Genomic DNA, 23,037 nt, shown 5'->3' with positions numbered 1-23,037 from the left:
ATTATTGTTAACTAATCTTTCACCTTTTCAAATGATTTTTCGCTTAAGTATTTCCTCCACGCAGATCCGATTTCCGTCACCAAATTTCTTGAGTACGTAAAAGATTTTATTTGTTCCAAAGTCTTTTATTCCAATGGTATGATTCCTGACACTCATCAGTTTTGCCTTTCCTGCATTTATCCTCATGTCATTCTCTTTCTCACTCCTAGTATCCTCTTAGTCACTAACTTCAGTTCCTCCTCTGATTCAGCCAACGCTACTTGGTGATCTGTATACTTCGTTGACTTTATCCTTTCTCCTTCCACGATTATGCTTCGCGCTTTTTAAAATGCTTTTTCTGTGAGTCTCTCAGCATAAATACTGAAAACCGTTGGTGAAACACTACACTCTTGATTAATACTTCTGCCAACGTCTGTCTCACGTGTTTTTCTCATCACCAGTGTTTGCTACTGCTTTCTTTCTTGCGCAGACCTATTAAGAAATCGAAACCGGTCATGACTAGCGTGACCTGAGGCTGAAAAATACACTAAAAGAATTTCAATACACGACGGTGACTGCCCTCCTTTTGTAAACTCGAAGCCAATAAAAATTTACATCCCGGAGCCCATATTCAACAGAAGCTACAAGTCCAATTTTTGGATTTCATCTACGACACGATGAATTAATCTGGCTCCAGTCCACTCCTCGAGTTCATTTGTGCTAGGTATATATTAATAGGCCAGAAGCATGTATTCACTCTATGATTCTTATTACGTAGACAGCACATACAATCAGAAATCACAATAACAACAGATATTAACAAGTTTTTTCACGGCTACCACCCTATTTCACCTATTCCCAGAAACACAGGTACTGTCGGTCTGACCGACCTACTTCAACACGAGCTCACATAGAACTGCGTTGTGGTATCACTTAAAACTCTAAATATAGACATACCCCTCCCTACCAGCGTAAAGGATGTGAGATCACGAAAACGAAGTATAGATATTCACTTCATTGTAGAAACAAGCTGCCTAATTTCTAGCGCTGTTTTAATTTATATTAATTTTAGCACAATAGAGTTTTTCCTTTGTACCTTAAATTAATTGCACTGCCTATTAATGTCGTTGTAACCAGATTTCCGTAACTCCTGCTAACATCTTATCGGAATAATAAAAATATAATTTTTACGAACTTTAAAACGACTGTGAAGTAATGTGTAAAATGTCTCATCTACAAGTAATTTTTGCGCTAATTCAAAAACTGTCTTAGATTTTGCGAAGCTGTAACGTTTCCGAAGTTATTGAGAATTTAATGTCATGATTAATGCTCTGTTAATATTTATTCATCTGACGCATTTGGGCAACAGTTGTATGTGCAAAACATTATCTTTTGCCCTCTATCATTGGTTGAATGAACCTTACTTTTGGAAACAGTCGTTTAATTGTATTTCAGTACTGTGCCATAACTACTTTCGTTAGTACGTGCCACAATTTTGGAATTAGCCAAATGATCGGGTCTCCTACGAAACCTATCATCTCAATATGATATTGTTCGTGGTACCAAAATAGGAGATGATGAATTTGTAGGTCTCCTATAAAACCTATCATCGTATTATAACCTTGTTATATATCCTCTACTCGTGTACCAAAATAGGAGGTGATGAATTTAACTACACTACTGGCCATTAAAATTGCTACACCAAGAAAAAATGCAGATGGTAAACGAGTATTCATTGGACAAATATATTACACTATAACTGACATGTGATTACATTTTCACGCAGTTTGGGTGCATAGATCCTGAGAAATCAGTACCCAGAACAACCACCTCTGGCGGTAATAACGGCCTTGATACGCCTGGGCATTGAGTCAAACAGCTTGGATGGCGTGTACAGGTACAGCTGCCCATGCAGCTTCAACACGATACCACAGTTAATCAAGGGTAGTGACTGGCGTATTGTGACGAGCCAGTTGCTCGGCCACCATTGACCAGACGTTCTCAGTTGGTGAGAGATCTGGAGAATGTGCTGGCCAGGGCAGCAGTAGAACATTTTCTGTATCCAGAAGGGCCCGTACAGGACCTGCAACATACGGTCGTGCATTATCCTGCTGAAATGTAGGATTTCGCAGGGATCGAATGAAGGGTAGAGCCACGGGTCGTAACACATCTGAAATGTAACGTCCACTGTTCAAAGTGCCGTCAATGTGTATGCTCTGAAAAGCTAATCATTTGCTTATCACAGCATCTTCTTCCTGTTGGTTAAATTTAGCGTCTGGAGCACGTCATCTTCGCGGTGTAGCAATTTTAATGGGCAGTAGTGTACCTCCATATGAGCCCTGGTTCTCGTATCTCATCTTAGTGACCGAGACGTGTAACGAATGGGCACCCCATACCATCACGCCGGGTGATACGCCAGTATGGCGATGACGAATACACGCTTCCAAAGTGCGTTCACCGCGATGTAGCCAAACACGGATGCTGTAAACAGAACCTGGATTCATCAGAAAAAATGACGTTTTGCCATTCGTGCTCCCAGGTTCGTCGTTGAGTACACCATCTCAGGCGCTCCTGTCTGTGATGCAGCATCAAGGGTAACAGCAGCCATGGTCTCCGAGCTGATAGTCCATGTTGCTGCAAACGTCGTCGAACTGTTCGTGCAGATGATTGTTGTCTTGCAAACGTCCCCATCTGTTGACTTAGGGATCGAGACGTGGCTGCACGATCCGTTACAGCCATGCGGATGAGATGCCTGTCATCTCGACTGCTAGTGATACGAGGCCGTTGGGATCCAGCACGGCGTTCCGTATTACCCTCCTGAACCCACCGATTCCATGTTCTGCAAACAGTCATTGGATCTCGACCAACGCGAGCAGCAATGTCGCGATAAGATAAACCGCAATCACGATAGGCTACAATCCGACCTTTATCAAAGTCGGAAACGTGATGGTACGCATTTCCCTTCCTTACACGAGGCATCACAACAACGTTTCACCAGGCAACGCCGGTCAACTGCTGTTTGTGTATGAGAAATCGGTTGGAAACTTTCCTCATGTCAGCACGTTGTAGGTGTCGCCAGCGGCGCCAACCTTGTGTGAATGCTCTGAAAAGCTAATCCTTTACATATCACAGCATCTTCTTCCTGTCGGTTAAATTTCGCGTCTGTAGCACATCATCTTCGTTGTGTAGCAATTTTAATGGCCAGTAGTGTAGTTCCAGTATTCGAAATGTGGATTTCTTACAGGAATCCTAAAATACAGTTTCAGAAGGATTATACGGTATGTATGTAATTATCGATCAAACGGCAATGTTGTGCTATTGTTGTGAACATGTCTTATGTACAAAAAAATAGAATTTGCGTAATATCGAGATAGGCTAGAATCAAAGAGTCTGTTGCTAGGTGTTGCGATCGACTATTCTACAGTGTCTATTATGATTCATATCACATAAAAGTCTGTGTAAAAATTAAGAAACTGAAGCGAAAACGTTGTGAAGTTCTGTTTTCGTGTTGTATTGGGTAAAGCAAAGAGAGGTGAGGTTAGGACAGGTCACGGATGACCCCCGTAACCGGAGCTGAGGTGCTCACCGCCATCGTCGTAGAGCCACCAGACGTCGATGTAGCCCTTGGGCTGCTTCTGGCGGAAGCGCGTGAGCCGCGCCAGCAGCTCGGGGCTGAGCGGCTCGCCGGTGGGCCCCAGGAACAGCTGGCTGCCCCAGCGGCGCATGCGCCGCGACACGCCGTTGGCGGCCCTGCCCGCGGGCGACGCCGACGCCGCCGGCGAGTCGTCGGCCGCCACCGAGGAGAGCGCGCCGGGGTCCGCGTCGCGGTCCGGGTCCGGGTCGGCGCTGACGGCGTCGCCGGGCCCGCAGTCGCAGTCCGAGCTCTCGTCCGTCTGCTCCAGGTCGGCCAAGTCGCGCGCCACTGCGCAGAGTGCAGGGTCAGCGACACCCAGGCGCGAGCGTTGAGGAGAAGAGAGCAGAGCATGAGATCTGAGCGTGGTGAAGGGGCGAGGGAGGGGTGGCCAGCGGCACAACTAGTGTGTGCCAGTCGGGACGTCTGCCCCAGGTGCCATTTCCGTTTGCACACGCTTTCAAAAAATGGTTCAAATGGCTCTGAGCACTATGGGACTTGACTTCTCAGGTCATCAGTCCCCTAGAACTTAGAACTACTTAAACCTAACTAAGCTAAGGACATCACACACATCCATGCCCGGGGCAGGATTCGAACCTGCGACCGTAGCGGTCGCGCGGTTCCAGGCTGTAGCGCCTAGAACCGCTCGGCCACTTTGGCCGGTCACACGCTTTCAAGACTGGCAAAAGAGAATGAGGAGGAGCGAAAGAAAAAGGGAGGAGCGAAAGAAAAAGAGAAGAGGGTAAATCACGAGAGGGAAGAAGAAAAGTGGAAGAACAAAAAAAAAAAAAAAAAAAAAAAAAGAAGCAAAAGGTTTAAAAGGCACTAAAGGTGGAAGGACAGAAGATATATGAATGGAAAACAAGAGGTCCTTTTTATTGGATTGTGTTGAACAGCCATTACAAAACACGTCTTTGCCTGCAACAGATACTCAAGTATTTTTAGCTACTAGATGGAACTACTCCTGCGATGAAAATGAGCTAATGCAACAAAAGTTAACATAGCATATTTACCATTTGTTTGTTACTATATTTCATTTGTGCCATGGATTGCTAATTCACCAAGCAGTTGAATACCTCATACCTAGCGATGGCGGCAGCAGAGCTTATGCGCCCCTTTTCCCGTTGGAGGCATGCATATTAGCGAGTTTTGTCGATGTACAACCCCATTGATGGAAGCTGTGGCTGTGTGGCACAGCAGGATGCAGTCACTTAGTATATTTAGCATTTGATGTTTTCATCATAGAATGAACGCTTTCACGGAAGCTGTTGTCATCACGTAACACTTCCGGGCTGAGATGCCTTGGTCCATAAATAAAACTCTCCACTGACGTCGGCCGGGGTGGCCGAGCGGTTCTGCGCGCTACAGTCTGGAACCGCGCGACCGCTGCGGTCGCAGGTTCGAATCCTGCCTCGGACATGGATGTGTGTGATGTCCTTAGTTTAGTTAGGTTTAAGTAGTTCTAAGTTCTAGGGGACTGATGACCTCAGATGTTAAGTCCCATAGTGCTCAGAGCCATTTGAACAATTTTCTCCCCTGACGTTTCGCCTTCGACTGCGGAAAGGCATCCTCCGAGGACAAGCGGCGAACTGCCTGGTTTGTTGTTTTGTTTGTTTCTATACAGGGCGTACATAAAGTGAGGGAACACTTTCAATTATTTATTGTACAAGAACTAAACATTGTACAGATGTCATACATATTGCATTTTGAAGAGAAACTCTGGAAGTTGTTATTACGATCATTCGATATGCGAACAATGAGTGACCCGTCAGACGTCAATACGGTAATCGAAATCTTGCTATATCCGTCCCAGCATGGCATCGTCGACTGTGGCAGTCGCTTCCCATATTCTCTCCCGGAGCTCTGCTACATGCGTTGTAGAGGCGGTACAAACACCAGGTCTTTAATGTGCCCCCCCGGAAAAAAGTCACATGGAGTGAGATCTGGTGACTGGGGAGGCCATTTCGTGAAACACCTGTCCCCGACTGTAAACACGGTTGATCCATCGATGTGGCAGCTCCGTGTTCAGGTACCCACGAACTTCACGATGAAAGTGGGGTGGAGCCCCATCCTGCTGAAAGATGAACGGAGAATCCGATTCCATTGCTGCAACACGTCCAAGAAGAAATATCCACTAACAGTGCTCTCGGCAAAGAAGAATGAAGAATGGCTCGTACGCGCTCCACATTCACTTCACTCACACTGGGACGTCGGCTTCTCTTTGCCGGGAACAAGCAACCTGTCGTAACAAATTTGTTGGGCCAGTGGTAAATGGCCTTCCTTGTTGGTGGCTTCTTACCTTACTTGGTGCTAAACATCCGTTGAACAGCTGCAGCACGCTTGTTTGTGACTAGCGCTGACTATCGGCAGATTACCAAACTATGCTGTGGCAGTATACATGAAAAAAAAAAAAACTTTCAGGCTTTCTCTTCAAAATGACATATGTGTGATATCTGTACAATGTTTGGTTCTTGTGGAATAAATAATTGAAAGTGTTTCCGGACTTAATGTATACCATGTATTTTATTTATGCCATGGATTGCTAGTTCACCACACTGTTCATGCCCGGCATATCTAACGATGGCGGCAGCACAGCTTATGCGCCCCTTTTCCCAGTAGAGGCATGCATATTAGCGAGTTTCATCGATGTACAACCATGTCTAAGGAAGCTGTGGCTGTGTGTCACAGCAGTACGCAGTCTGGCAACCAGAAGTGTAGTGACAACAAAATCTTGGGAGTCAGCACCTGGGGGCCACACACGGTGGCGGACAAGTCATCAGTGCACATCGGCCAAGCTTGTTTGTGTACTGGCATGGCTGGCTTAGGGAGTTGCAATGGGTAGTCTAGTGACCAGAACTGTAGTGACAACAAAATCTTGGAGCCAGCAGCTGAGGGCCATGGATAGTGGTGGACAAGTTGCCAGTGTGGCAACGGGTCCATTCACGGCACACCAGCTGATCTTATTTGTGTATCAGCGTGGCAGCCTCTGGGAGCTTAACTGGGGATCTGGTGACTGAAACTGTAGTGACAACAAAATTTTGGAGCCAGCACATGGTGGCCATGGACAGTAGTGGGCAAGTTGTCAGTGTGGCACTGGAGCCATTCATGGCACAAGCGCTGAGCTTGTTTGTGGATTGGCATGGCTGCCTAAGGGAGCTGCAGTGGGGAATCTGGTGACTGGAACTATAGAGATAACAAAATTTTCGAGCGAGCAGCTCGGGGGCATGGACAGCAGCGGACGTCAGTGCGTCACCGTGGCCATTTGTGGCACATTGGCCGAGTTTGTTTGTGTATCAGCTTGAATGTCTCAGCCAGTTGACAGTTTAATGACGCTCCATGTAGGTGGAAGACGGGGCAGCTGCTGCCGTCATCGGATGCACAGCCTCAGTGGAGAGTATGGAATTGCCAGCGAAGGGGAACACTACTAGCAATTTGGACCACGAGAACAGTTGCCTGGAGAGATGAACCAGGAAGCGTGCTGAGATGCAGAGAAGCGACCTGGTGTACGGACAGCCAACGCTAGTGGTCGCTTGTGGTCAATTTGGGGCGTCATTCTGGCCATGGCCAGAGCAGAGGACGGTGCTTGACTTCGCTGTTCCAGAAAACACGGCGCGGCCAGAAGTGAAGAACTGGTTGCGGTGGCACGACAGTTAGAAGAGAGCATGTTGGTGTGATCCGTGCTAGCGTGTAGTGCATGCGACTGCGTCATGGTTCAAATGGTTCAAATGGCTCTGAGCACTATGGGACTCAACTGCTGAGGTCATTAGTCCCCTAGAACTTAGAACTAGTTAAACCTAACTAACCTAAGGACATCACAAACATCCATGCCCGAGGCAGGATTCGAACCTGCGACCGTAGCGGTCTTGCGGTTCCAGACTGCAGCGCCTTTAACCGCACGGCCACTTCGGCCGGCCGACTGCGTCATGGCTGGCCCACTTAAGCCACCTGTTGGTTCCGTTTGTAAAACGCTATGAGGCTACTTTTGGGCCTAGTGTAATAGTTGAAAAAGTTCTGTGTGGTCGAAGTGTGTGACATTTTATTTGTCATTGCTGTTGCATTTCACTGTTTTATTCTTTCTGTTTTATGCTTGCAGCAGTATACAGATGTTGGTTTTCCTGTGGATTTTGTCACTCTTGTATTGTGTGTCTAGTATTAAGTAAGGTGTCAGCGTTAGTTGGGTGCATTTTAGGATCTGTTTCTCTTAAGACATTTTATTGAGTATTCTCGTATTCTCCTTTTACCGAGTGTTATCATTTGTGTTTATTAATTCATGTTCCTTGTGTTGTAAGGCTGAATAAATTGAGAGGGGCTGATTTATCCATATCGTGTCCTATTGTATTAAGTATTAGTGTGTTGTGATATTTATCTGTGTACCGTTTATTGTAAAATGATTCATACCATGGTGCAAATTGTTAAAAGGTGTAAAATCTTGTATTGGATGTTAAGTAATATTTTGTTAATCTAAGTGATGACTTTCTTGTTGCTTCTTATCTTGTATGAATTCTGAATTGTTTACACTTATTAATGAAATTAAGACTTTAAGCCAAGTAAACCTCCACTTCCACTCCCACGATATCCTGTGCCAAATACTGATTCGCAATGAAAAAGGAATGCGTATTTCTACTCTGTCACTATTGGTCAAATAGCTCACTGGAACGTTAAACCCTGATCTTGTATCCTTTCTTTCCCATTGTCCAAACTGAGCTATGTGGCGCAGAGGTCAAGGTATTGGATTCGCTTTTAGGGATTACGCCTGTTGAGATTCCCGTCTGGTCAACCAGATTTAAGTTTCCTATGATTTCCATAACTTTCTTAATGCAAATGCTGGGACGGATCCTTTGAGAGGCCAATTGCTTCTCAGACCTACCCCAGTTTCAGTTTGTGCTCACTCTCTAATGAGCTGGTTGTCAACAGGCCATGAAACCCTTGTCACCCTTCTGTCCCACTGCCGGAAGAACATTGACGTTTGTGGTAGTGGAACGTTATGCTATATATTGTAGTCATTAATCCACAATAAAGGCGCTCTTAACCATTAAGTTATCGGAGATCGTGAAAACTTTTTGACAGTCTAAAACTGTGCTGGACTGGGACTGGAACCTTGCCTTTTGCGGTTAATGCTCATAGAGACTGAGGCACGACTACTGCAATTCCCTCCCCTTAATTTCAAATTTGATAGTACCTCTCTCCTCCACTTCTCTAACTGGGCTGAAAATATTAGCTCTCTTGCCTGTTATCCAGGACAAGCACTCGCGGAAGAAAAAAACAGTTCTTTAGTCTGCCAGGAACTTTCAAAATAACGCAGCGAGGAATTCACCTTGGAGTCGGAGATTTGTTCACTTGTAAACTATATGACCTTGCCTGGGAGGAAGCGGGATAACGTACCTTGCCACTTTCCACGAATCTGAAACCAGGGAAACATGTATGAGCCTGTATCGATAGGCAGAGGAGATAGGTGAACCTTTGCCACCCTCCCTTCAACAGGTGTGGAAAACATCGCTGACAGCGTAGGTCCGAGCTGACTACAGGGACCTTGCATTACCTGAATGAACCACTTCAGACTCGCCCACACGTTTTGGTTAGGGAAAGTAGAAGTTACTAACAGTGGAACATAACGATGTATCTCAGTACTATATATTTCTAGATTTCCATGACGTAAAGTGATGGTGGTTCTCAGTTGGAACGACGTTTGTCAATAAAATCTTTAATTTTTTATTTATTAATTACTCTGTAATCGCAAAAATCAGAAGTCAAATTTTCCTGACTTTACTGTAGTATGAAAAAATTGTTTCTAAAAATAGAATTTCGGGAAAAACTTAGAAAAGGGAACATTTCATAATAAAAGTAGATATAACTCGAAAGAGCAGTCAGTGTTTTCCAACATTTTTATGAAAGCATTTGACATAAATTAGATATCATACAAAGAAACATACCGAAAATTTGCTACATAAGATAAATAACACAAAAAGATTACATAATGAATTTAAAAAAGTAACATCTTTTGTAGAGCCATTGGCAATCTCGGTAGTAGGTTACTGGACTACTGGAGGGGAGTGTCATTACATCTGCGATAATTCTGCGATATATATTCAACAATTTTCTTCAAATCCTCAAACATTTTTTATTCGGTGAACAAGCCACAAAAGAGTTACGTAGCGAGCTGAAAGTATTGCTGTTTTGAAACTGCAGTGGCTTTTCTCGTCATCGACAAACAATTGAAAGTCCTGTCTATTGTGCATAATGCTAAAATTTCACGTAGTTACTAGGCGAAAATGTAACTTCCTGTTCGGCAACAAACGTCTTGTCTAGTGATTCCCGCCTAAAGGTCTTTTCTTGTAACAGCCTTTCAATCAGTTATCAAAACTCGAAGCGTGTAAAGATTCGAAATTTGTGGCTTGAAACTCAGCATAAGATAGTTTATAGCTGACTGCCTATTCTTATGGGACATACACGCGGTTATCTTTATTTAGTATTTTTTTTATCTGACAGTTAGGAAGAAAGAAATGGTCTCTAGTATGAAAAATATGTGTAATCCTGCCGAAACATAGATAACGCACATGTACATCTATAATCTGCGAACCGCTGTAAAGTGCATGACAGAGTCTTGAAACACGTATGTAACGTAGCAGCGATGGTGAGGCACGTTAAAATCTTTGACCAGAGAGCCTATTATCGTGGTTAGTATGCGCTTGACCGCGCGAGTGTTACGAGCAGTACGCTAGTAGTAGTCGTACAGTACAGTAGTTGTCGTCATGCAGTACTCTGTCAGTAGTCGTTGCGAGCAGTAGCTCTGTTCAGTCGTCGTAGAGCTGTTCGCTAGTGGTCGTCATGCAGAGCAGTCGGTCAGTAGTAGCAGCCCAGTGCGGTTGTGCGATGTAGTCTGTCGGCAACACTGGTCAAGATGCTGAATGAGGTATACTGTTAATTAAGATAATCATCAGATAATGTAAAATTTATTTATTGTAATTAATCTCCAACAAGTCCCCCAATAATAATTTTGATTTCAAAAGCATTTTTCAAAAAATATGTATTTTATTGAACTAACGATTTCGTTCCACTTCCCTTAAAAGTCTCAGTTAAATTATATAAAAAAAAAGAGGAATATTATTATTTACAATGCAGTTCCTCCGAGCCGTGCGCAAGAATAAGAGCAGAAATTTGACTAGTTGTTACAATGAGGTAAGAATTTAATTCTGATTTTTGCACAGGGCCAAAGACCGATATTTCGGTTTAATTGAATTTTCATTGTCACTGAAGTTTCATTAGCACTGAATTGTTTTTCATCATTTTCGTGACACCTTATACTTTCAGTCAGATTGCGATTGGGGAGGTTACACTTGGTTCCCATTTATTATTTCTGTCTTTAAAATTTCAGTGGAGAGGTTACACTTAGCGCAATGTCCATTAGCATTCATAAATAATATTGTCATTTATAAAAATTACGGTGGGGAGGTTACACTTGGCGACACCCAGTCCAGGATCGTATTTCGTTGAGAGTCTTTTGAACAACAGTCAGATATCTGCTCTTATTTGCTTAAATATAATTAGGATTTGGCGCAACGCTTTTATTAACTTGTGAATTTCTTTCTACAGGTCAACGGCAATTCGTTGCTCTGTTGTATTTGTGTGTTGCTTTTGCATTGTGCTTATTTCTGTTTTTGAACAATTGTGACTACTGTAAAAATGCTGCGAAAGACTGTGAATAGTGTATCGCGAGGTATTATGAATGAAATTACCGACTCAAACAACTTTACCGATAGGACATGTGACACGCAGTGTAATGATGACAATCCTGCGTTCACTAACAATCAGTGCATTACAACCACTAATGATGACTTTTATCTTAATGATGAACAAACGAACTCGGTTGTGTCCCCTGTTGATTTGACGACAATTGATGACGCGGGACGCTCTATTGTAATGAGCGCTGCCCAGCCTAACACAACCGGTTTATTAAATTTACGTGATGAACACACAAATTTGTCTAACGAAAATGAACAGGATGCACAAAGTAGGACGGATTTATTTAATTCCGAAATAGTGTCTGATAGTGCACATCCGACTGATAAACCTTTTTGTAAATTACAGAATGACCAAATGGTCACACAAAACGCGACAATTGTAGATACACCATCAAACAGTACTGAGAATAGAGTAGGTAATGTCACCTTGGAGCAATTTATGGCAATATTGATAGAACAGAATGAAAGGCAAAGTGAGAAAATAGACAACAATTTCAAACAACAGAAAGAAAAATTAGACAAACAAAGTGAAGATTTTAAACAACTTAGTGAACAGGTCAAACAACAGAATGAAAAACAAAGTGAAGATTTTAGACAACTTAGGGAATATAACAAACAGCTAAATGAAAAATTAGACGACAATTCTAGACAGCTTAGTGAACAAATGAGAGCTGTTGCCGCGCAGTGTCATGACACTAAGGAACAGTTGCGCGCGGAAATTGAGGCTTGTTCAAGAAAAAATATCGAAGAAATTAAGTCTGTTGCGCAGGAATTAAGGGAAATGCAAACAGCCGCAACAGACACACTCAGAGACGAAATTAGCGGAGTCGCTAAACAATGCTCTGAAAAAGCTACACAATTACGGGAAGAGTTTAAAGCAATGACGGTAGAACTTTCGCGCACAGTGGACGCAAAGATAGACGCGAAATTCGAAAAGCAGAACACTCAGATTAACGAGCGCTTTAATCAGCACATACAAAACAGTGATACGCGTTTCCGCAAATTTATTCAGGATCAAAATAAAGTCAAACGTCAGGTCATGGAAACAATCACTGCACAAAGACAAGAAGACAAACGTAAAATGTTCGCGAAAGCGAAGACGCATGTAGACAATAATATTACTACAGTGTCCGTCAAAATTAATACCATAGAACAGTTGAACGCGGAATGACGGGATGAAATTTCTGATCTTAAATTAAAAACAGATACACACACAGTAAATATTCAAACAGTGACAGACAGATTCGAACAATTAGATCTAACACAGGATTGCGATGTCATCAAAGCTGATGTTAAAAAACTGAGCGAAACTACGCGTAAGTTGCAAAAACAGATTAATGCGTCTGATTCTAAAACCGATGATCAGGTTAAAATACTGACTGAAAAATGTGATGAATTGGCCAGTCGTATTGATGTTATCGAAAATACTAATGACAATAAATCAGACGATACTGCGCCGGTTTCATTTATCCAAACACCTGAATTTCAAAATTTACAGCAGACAATTAATGAGATCGATTCATCTAACAACACGTTACGTAGGAAGTTATCAAATTTACAACAAGAAGTAACAGAGATGAAAAACATTTCAGTTAATAACATGCCACAACAGACGCCACTTTATGAACATGTGTCAGACTCACGCAGCGCGTATAATTTGGGTAATCTACAGAGAGTACGGGACTTAGATTCCGATCAACCACAGTTCAATAGATTCTCTTACGATCCTGAACCTGTTCCATCACACAGAGATGATAATTTCGACTACAAACATTTTCTGTCAGTGAGAAAGTTTAAGGTTTTCAAAAACGATAGAACGCAGATTCACCCACTGGATTGGATTCAACAATTTAGCTTTGCTCTTCCACCGACTTGGCCTGTAACACATAAACTTGAATTTATTTGCAGTTTTTTGGAAGGCGAACCGGCAACTCGTATGAGACCGATCGCGAGGCAATGCTATTCAGTAGAAGAGTTTCAGAATGCTTTTCTGTCAGCGTACTGGTCGAAGACGACACAGCGCGGAATTAAAGATCAGTTAATTAGTTTGCCGAATTACGAGAACTCAAATTTTCCCAGTGTGACGCAATTTTTTGAGCATATGGTCCAACAAAACCAGTACCTAAGTGAGCCGTACAGTGAATCCGCACTTATACAATTATGCATTTCCAAATTACGACGGTCATTACGAGTGTCACTTCTAACAGGTCAGCAAAAAGAAAATATTTCAGCGTTCAGAGATCTTTTACAGCTCTTGGAAGTACAGCAATCTGATTATTCTTATGTAAACAAAAACTTTTCTTATAATAACCAAGGTCAACAAAAGTACAGCAATTATGATCAGACACGTAATTTCAATAGGAAAGATAACAGACGCTTTAGGAACGGCAACTACCAAAATTCTAATAACAGCCAAAATTTTAATTATCAATATCGTCAAAATTTTCAGCAAAAGGAACCACACTTTAGTAACAATAGAGGTATTTCACAACAACAACATCAAAACCAGCCGGTTAGCATACCTAACCGACCAGGCTTTAATGTTCCGCCGCGTGCACATATAGTCCCTGATGCAAGAAATAGTAACGTACGGCAGCAAGGAAACAACTACGTACAAAGAAGGCAGTATTTCAATTCCTATCGTAATGCACCGTATAGGAATGACTATTACGACAGACGTAAAAATAATGAGGACAATTTTCAGCGTACATCTAACAACAGTCGGTCATACCAACAGCAAAATTATGAACGAGAACCTATTCTCATGAATGAACCCGACAGTAGGTACCATCCAGAGCGTAACACGTCTGGAAGAAGTAATAGGACAGTTCAAATAGTAGAAATGCCACAGAATCCTCCTAATAATAATAACACGTCAGATAGAATCTGACTAAATACTGCACAGGACGCATCTTCCAATAACACAAGCACTACCTTAGATAAGCAAAATGTTGTTCACGAAAATGTAATTACTTTTGACGATATCAGAGACACTCTCTTGCAGGAAAGACCAGTTATTCAGAAAACCATTTCTCATCCTGTTATTGAAATTAAAATTGGTTCTTCGAAATTCTCAGCAGTAATTGATTCCGGATCACCTATATCAGTAATAAATGAGAAGACTTTCAACGAGTGCGACAAAGAGAATACTTATCCGACATTACCTTTAGGCAAAACAAAAGTGAAGGAAGCAGTATCGAGTAAAGGAGTAGACGTTAAATTACAGACGCATTTATCATTTTGTATTGGAGGTCATACCTTCCACTCAAATTTTTGGATTGTTCCTTTATTGACAACAGACGTAATTTTAGGTACGAATTTTCTGGTACAACACGACGCAGTTATCGATTTTCAAAATTCTTATTTAATGTTAAAGGATGAAAATATACAATTGGCTTTAGAATTTCAGCACTCATTATCTGCGGAAGAACAAACAATTAACCGCACAGAGGTCATTTCCGCAACACGTAACATAGACTGTAATTCTGCATTGTTCACAGATACGTACGTACACAACTATAATACTACAGACGAAACTGACTACGACGTAATGCAGATGATTTCCGATAAAGTTAAACAAAGCAGTGCAACTACAGACGACGAACGAACGCAGTTACACAAAATTCTTTTACAGCAAGCTCCAGTTTTTGACAATGTTCCTGGTACTATGTGCGGTTTTATGTATGAATTTCAAGTGAAACAGCACGACACATTTAAAGCAAAGCATTATCCCATCCCATATATTCACAGAGAACAAGTTAAAAAGGAATTGCAGGATATGCTTGACCAAGGAATTATTGAACCAGCAGTTAGTCCGTACATAAACCCGCTACATATTGTTAAGAAAAAAGATGGCTCACTTCGCCTTGTACTTGATTCACGTCACATTAATGACATTATTATTAATGAAACAGATCGACCACAGACACTAGAGGAACTTTTACAGAAATTTCATGGTACAGCTATTTATTCTACACTAGATTTGAAATCGGGATTTTGGCAAATTCAACTTCATCCGAATTGCAGAAAATATACAGCTTTTCTCTGTTTTGGCGACTGTTATCAATTTCGGAAATTACCGTTCGGCTTAACTATTTCTTCTGCAGCTTTTATTCGCGGTTTGAACACTATACTTCCGACAGAACTTAAGGACAGAATTACGACGTATGTAGACGACATTCTTATCGCAGAAGCTAACTGGTCTGAACACAATCTGATTCTTGAACAACTGTTACAAACTTTCCATGCACAAGGACTTACAGTTAATCTTGGTAAATCGCACTTTGGCAAAACTTCCATAAAATTTCTTGGACACGTAATTTCAGCAGAGGGCATTGCGCCTGATCCGGAAAAACCTCAAGCTCTACGTGACATTACTGTTCCTACGACAAAGAAGCAATTACGCAGTTTTTTGGGCTTAATTAACTTTTTCCGTAAATTTATTCATCACTCTGCTTTAGACACGCCTAGACTATGCCAATTAACAGGTAAAAACACTATTTGGACTTGGGATAAGCAAGCACATTCTGAATTCATGAACCTGAAACATGCTTTGTTGAATGCACCACTGTTATCGCACCCAGATCTTACTAGAAATTTTTCCATTGCCACTGACAGTTCCAATACCGCTTTAGGCGTACATATTTTCCAGGAAACTGAAGAAGATGGGTCTACAGTAATCAAAAACATCGCATTTGCAAGCCGCATTTTGTCATCTGCTGAACGAAATTATTCCGTCACAGAACTTGAAACATTATGTGTTGTATGGGCTTTTACGAGATTTAGGCACTTTCTTTATGGCAGACATACCACCGTTTACACAGACCACAGAGCAATACAATTTTTACTTTCGGCTAAATTTACTCATGACAGATTAAGCAGATGGAAACTTTATTTACAGGAATTCAATTTTACAATAGTTCACATTCCCGGCACACAAAATGTTATAGCAGACGCACTATCGCGTTCTCTCAGCAACAATCAGCAAGACGTAGCAACCAACTTCTGCAAAACAAATTTCAGTGTCATGTACATTCAGCAAGTTGCATTTGAAAACTTTATTTCATCGTCATTACAGGACATAGCAAAGGAGCAAAATAAAGACAATGTGTGGAAAGAAATTAAACACCTTTGGCAAGATAAGAATAATGTTACGATTAGAAACCATTACACTGTACGCAATGACATTCTGTTTCGCCGCTCTCATCCTGACAGCAACAATTGGTTATTATGCATTCCTGACGAACTGGTTAACAAATTAATCTGGTACACTCATTTAAGTTACGCACATTACGGAGCAAGAAAATGTTTTCTTATACTGAGACAGAACTGTTATTTTACCAACATGGAGAAACGTATACGACGAGTTTTAGCGTCTTGTAAAATTTGCCAGAAAGCTAAATCAGACACCACTTCACATATTCCTCCATTATATCCCATTATAGCTGTTAAATTAAGACATATGGCCGCTGTAGATATTTTTGGTCCAATTCCGAGAACTAACAGAGGTTTTTGCTACATCTTTGTCGCTGTTGAGCTCACTTCAAAATTTGTTACTTTCACTCCATTACGCAAAGCTACTGCTAAAACTGTTTCGAAAGCATTTGTAAAACATTTTCTATTTCATGTAGGGCATGTGATGAAAGTAATTTCTGACAATGGATCTCAATTTCGTAGTAGCGTATGGACACGCATGTTACGAGCCAGAAACATTTCTCCGATTTATATATCCAAGTACCATGCTTCTTCGAATCCCTGTGAAAGATTAATGAAAGAAATTGGTAAGCTGTGCCGAATGTACTGCCACAAAAGACATATTGATTGGGATACACACATACTCTCATTCCAAGATGTAATTAATTCCATTCCAAATGAATCCACTATGCTATCTCCGTCTGTTATACTGAAAAACGTTGAACCACCAAATAAAATTAAAGAATTAGTAAACTTCCCTACCTGTCGTCGACTAAGACACCACGAAATAATTGACATTGCGCTGAACAACATCAAACGTGCCGCAGAGCGCCGGAGAAGACAGCAAAAACAGGTTTGTACACGCCGCGACTTTCACGTTGGACAGAAGATATTAGTACGTACACACTATTTATCCAGCAGAATAAAAGGTAAGTGCAGTAAATTTGAACTTCTATACGCAGGTCCATATCGGATTCGCAGCATCCCTCACCCCAATGTTGTACACGTCGAAACTTTGAGAACCAGAAAATCGAAAGGCAATCACCATATCTCAAATATTAAACCCTTTATTGAATGAAGACACTGTATGATTCAACACACTATGATGCTATTTACTAATGCAATTATATTCACCTGACTAATTACTGATGATTATCGTATTTTTTCGTGGCAAGTGCCCGACAAGGTAAGGTTAGCAGGTCGTTTTTCTTGTCGTTACACATCAGACCGTGCACATTTTCCATTTTTTTTTTTCGTGTGTATGATTGTACTCCAGTTTTGTTTATGCATTGTGAAATAGTTAGGATATAACACACACCAGTTGACTTTGACATTTTTTTTGCCCTATGACATCTCAAGATCGTGACTGTTTTACGTTTTTTGCTGCTGCATTGTGATATTCTATGTACATTTTTGCATCTGAACACTGTCAATGTCTTTGACATATTACGTTTTCTGTCATGTTATGCTGTATGGTTAATTATGTTACCGTAAACCAGTCATTATCTAGTGGGTATATGATTTAAATGCAAGACATTAATCTTTGTTCATCAATTTCAGAAAGAAATGATGCGTGTAAGAAATAAATCCAACAGAAATGGGAATTTCACCTACGGAATAAACGAAAGAAGATGCAATAACTTTATGAGGAAGAGTAAATGGATCAGGATTAACAAGCATTAACAAGAATATACTATACTCATCGTAGAATAGCAGTCTTAACTAATTTTTTCTTTCAGAATACAAGGTGATTGATGCAGGCTGTCAGACAGAACGACACATCTTAGTTTTAGTGATGAAATATGCTAGAGATAAGGAATAGTTGTATAATGAGTAATGAAGTGATTTTTTTTGCAGATGATAATGAATGCTGATGAATAATGATGAAGAATATGCTGTTATGAATAATGAAGTTTTTCTTTATAGGTGATGATAATAATGAAGTCATGATAATATGGATAATGAAGTTTTTTCTTTGCAGATGAGGATAATGTTGAAGTTATATTTAGGCTATGTAGTTATTTAAGTATTTGTTGCAGTTTGTTTTGACAGCAGGTGTTATATTGCATAGTAGGATGACGGAAAGTTTTGGAAAGGACAGCTATGGAACACATTTTTATACACATTTCACTACCTGTTAATTCGAAGTTCACTACTTTTCAGCATAGTGTGCGTTTCTTCTTTCAGGTCAATAATCCATTTTGTATTTTTTTCCAGGAGAAGCTTTTCATGATACTTACTAAACCTGTTACTTGTTATATCTGTTCTAGTACTTGCATTTTTATTTTTTACCCATTTGTGTTTATCATTTATAAATGTGATCACATATACTGCCTTGTTACATAACCTTGCTACAGCTGACTCATGACGAATGACGTTACCTATCCTCATTTGCAGCAATAGGTCAAAAGCAAATAGTGTTATTCCTCAGCAATTAATTATCGATCCCAACGCAATGCATTGCTAAAAGAGGTATTACCAGTCCCACATAATGTCACTAGTTTATGATAATTTTGAATAATACTGATCAACTCTGAATAGTATGTCACTTCAGTAATGACTTCTTAAAAATATATATATATATAAAATAATGCTTTGTAACTGGCTAATAACTGCCACTGTTTATTGTAATGAGACTACTTATAACGCCCATGATTATTAATGCTATGACTGTAATTAACTGATTTTTACATAATTAATTAACTATGCTATACTTTGTAACTGGAAAAGAATATGATTGTTTCATAATGCTTTGTAATTAGAAGGCTAATGATTCTTACTATATTGAAATGACAAATGATTAATTAACGATGCCATACTTTGTAACTGGAAAGGAATGTGACTGTTTAATAATGCTTTGTAATTAAGAGAAGGCTAATGATTCTTACTATATTGGAATGACAAATGATTAATTAACTGTAATTAGAAGAAGGCTAATGATTCTTAATTATGCTTTGTAACTGGTAAAGAATGTGACTGTTTAATAATGCTTTGTAATTAGGAAAAAGCTAATAATTATTACTATTGAAATGACAAATAATTAATTAACTATGCCATACTTTGTAACTGGAAAAGAATGCGATTGTTTCATAATGCTTTGTAATTAGGAGAAGGCTAATGATTATTACTATATTGGAATGACAAATGATTAATTAACTATGCTATACTTTGTAACTAGGAAAAGAAGATTACTGATTCTATGTAAAACAATTAATGAACATTTTTCTGTAATACTACATACTTGGTACAGAAATGTTCAATAACTGGGCTATGAATGCCGCAAACTACTAATGAAGACTGTAATTGTCAATATTATGTGACTTAATGTCCTTCACCTCATGAGCTAACTACCCTGAATTACTGCAATGTCCATTTGTCCTGTTTATCCTAGTGATCATGGAGCACTATATTTGGTTTTGCACTAATTCTACGTTGGTGTGCCTTGTAAGAGCGTGGTGTTGACACGACATGCTGTCCACCACCGTGAGCGATGAAGACGTTATTATGGTCCCACTGTTTGGTGTACCTAGAGTACTGCCAAAATGAGAACATGGAACATTACTACGACAGTTCAGTGTCTTGGCTACACTGATAAATTCTGATGGAAAAAGAACTTCAAGTTGTGTCACTTGGTGTTGTACTTCTGTGGAAAGATATGGACTTTCAGAACAGCTGTGTGCAATCTAAAGTGCTACAACCATGATGCAATCCTTCCCTTTCCTATCCTAATTCTTGTCACATAGTGAAAATCATGTTTGCTAATATCATTTATGTTCATGGCTATACTTTTTTTTCGATTCGCTGAACTCCAGTGCGAGTACACTTATGTCACTTGTCGATATGATTTTTTTGCCATTATGTTTATTTATTGCAAAAATGCCTAAGACATTTTTTCGATTTGTTCTCAAGTACAGTATGTGCACTCTTGTCTTTTATATTGTGTATACATCTTTTTTTATTTTGAGGATATGTTCTGAACTACAGTGCATGTGCACTTATGTTAGGTGTTAATATGTTTTCTACTGAACTTCAGTGCCTGTGCACTTTTCTCATTTTTCAATATGATTTGTACTCATTCTGTATGTTCAATACTTCAGTGTGTATGATTTTTTTCTTGCCATTCTGTTTATGCTCAACAATTTTTTCAGTGCCTGTGCACTTTGTTATCTGTCAAATAATTTGTATATACAGTTTTCTGATTTGCTACTATGTTTTGTACTCACATCCTGTCTTTGTCTGATATATTTTGTACTCGGTGCGTGTGCACCACATTTAATTTATGTACTAAATTTGAATATTCTGTAAATTGTAAAAATTTCTTGCGATGGCAAGTCCAAATGACTCACCATCGCTGCCAAATTTTTGCCCCCCCAGTGGAGGGTTATGAAACACGTATGTAACGTAGCAGCGATGGTGAGGCACGTTAAAATCTTTGACCAGAGAGCCTATTATCGTGGTTAGTATGCGCTTGACCGCGCGAGTGTTACGAGCAGTACGCTAGTAGTAGTCGTACAGTACAGTAGTTGTCGTCATGCAGTACTCTGTCAGTAGTCGTTGCGAGCAGTAGCTCTGTTCAGTCGTCGTAGAGCTGTTCGCTAGTGGTCGTCATGCAGAGCAGTCGGTCAGTAGTAGCAGCCCAGTGCGGTTGTGCGATGTAGTCTGTCGGCAACACTGGTCAAGATGCTGAATGAGGTATACTGTTAATTAAGATAATCATCAGATAATGTAAAATTTATTTATTGTAATTAATCTCCAACAAGTCCCCCAATAATAATTTTGATTTCAAAAGCATTTTTCAAAAAATATGTATTTTATTGAACTAACGATTTCGTTCCACTTCCCTTAAAAGTCTCAGTTAAATTATATAAAAAAAAAGAGGAATATTATTATTTACAATGCAGTTCCTCCGAGCCGTGCGCAAGAATAAGAGCAGAAATTTGACTAGTTGTTACAATGAGGTAAGAATTTAATTCTGATTTTTGCACAGGGCCAAAGACCGATATTTCGGTTTAATTGAATTTTCATTGTCACTGAAGTTTCATTAGCACTGAATTGTTTTTCATCATTTTCGTGACACCTTATACTTTCAGTCAGATTGCGATTGGGGAGGTTACACTTGGCTCCCATTTATTATTTCTGTCTTTAAAATTTCAGTGGAGAGGTTACACTTAGCGCAATGTCCATTAGCATTCATAAATAATATTGTCATTTATAAAAATTACGGTGGGGAGGTTACAGTCTGTCTCCAGTTCTAACCTGTATTGAGACTTCTTCTCGTTCCATTTGCGTATGGAGTGCTGAAAGAATGACTGCTTAAGCGCGTCTGTGCATAATCTAGCTAGTCTGATCTTGTCTGCACTGTCCAAACGGGAGAGATATGTGAGGGGTTTAGTAAATTCCTATATTTAGCATTTAATACTGGTTCTTGAAACTTTGTAAGTGGACTTCCCCAAGATAAATGGTGTCTTATAGTTGGTGTCTTATCTTCATGCATCTGCCGGCTCATATTTTCCGGCATCTGGGTGTCGCGTTCCCGTGGGTCAAACAAATCTAAGACATTCGTGCAACCACTCTTTGTGTAGGTTTAACGACCCCTCCTCGTCCTATTTTCACGTTCCAAACTGTTGAATAATATTCTGGCAATTACTCAGAGAAAGACAAAATCGGTTTCGCCCAGACCAACAGCCAGAGAAAGTAAGCCATTTCAATTATAGAAGTTAAAGATTAATTTATGCATCTGGACAACATGTTGCAAACATCATTGCTTCGTTTCTTTGCTTTTCCTTCATGTTATCTATCCTTTGCAGCAGAAACCACATGAGTTGCGGATTTAAGCTGTTTGTGCAGTTACCGCTATAAGACGTGTGTATTCGAGGCAAGTAACAGGACTAGCGTGATATCTACACACACACACACACACACACACACACACACACACACACACACACAAACACGCGCGCGCGCGCGCACACACTATGTGTTGACCTGAGTCAACTTCATTAATGACTAGAAACGTACTGCGGGCAGTCCGATGTATGCGTGGTTTCGTGCGATCATTGATTCGATTGCAGCTCTGTTTTGGGTACATACTACTTGATGAGCTAGAAACGTTTACGTAACTTATAATTCTGTCATACACTACATTACGATCTTAGGTAAAGGACAAAATCCCCGAGAAAGACATCATTATTAATAAATAAGAACTTATTCCCAGTGATTAGGCTGCCGTTCAAAAGTATTTACAAGACATTTTTAAGATTCTGGTTATGGTATCTAAAATAACGGTCAATATGACAACTGAAGACATACACTGTTGTGCAAAACTTATGGCAAAATGTAACGTAGCTCGACGAAACTTGAACCACAGAAAGAACTGCTACAGTTTGGTACAGAAGGTAACTGAAAAAAATACGCAATGAGATGATCAGAAATGACAGTTTTATTCAAAGACAGTTACTACATTGAAGCCCCTACACATTAAAAAAGGCGTGAAAT

At 40.3% G+C, this 23,037-nt stretch overlaps 1 protein-coding gene across 1 annotated transcript in view; it reads right to left on the bottom strand.

Moving 5' to 3' along the window:
- The window catches only part of LOC124622978 (bumetanide-sensitive sodium-(potassium)-chloride cotransporter-like), a 591,187-nt gene that overhangs the window by 29,918 nt on the left and 538,232 nt on the right, over window positions 1–23,037 (bottom strand). The window contains exons 16-17 of the mRNA XM_047148767.1: window positions 3,777–3,901; window positions 3,566–3,743 (exon numbers count right to left, since the gene is read on the bottom strand). Of these exons, the coding sequence (XP_047004723.1) occupies window positions 3,566–3,743; window positions 3,777–3,901 (303 nt within the window). The remainder of the gene's footprint in view (window positions 1–3,565; window positions 3,744–3,776; window positions 3,902–23,037) is intronic.

This window comes from Schistocerca americana, chromosome 7 (assembly GCF_021461395.2).
Source record: "Schistocerca americana isolate TAMUIC-IGC-003095 chromosome 7, iqSchAmer2.1, whole genome shotgun sequence".
In the NCBI taxonomy this organism is placed as follows: Eukaryota; Metazoa; Arthropoda; class Insecta; order Orthoptera; family Acrididae; genus Schistocerca; species Schistocerca americana.
Note: the sequence above shows the minus strand (reverse complement) of the source record. Positions and strands in the feature narration are given on the sequence as shown.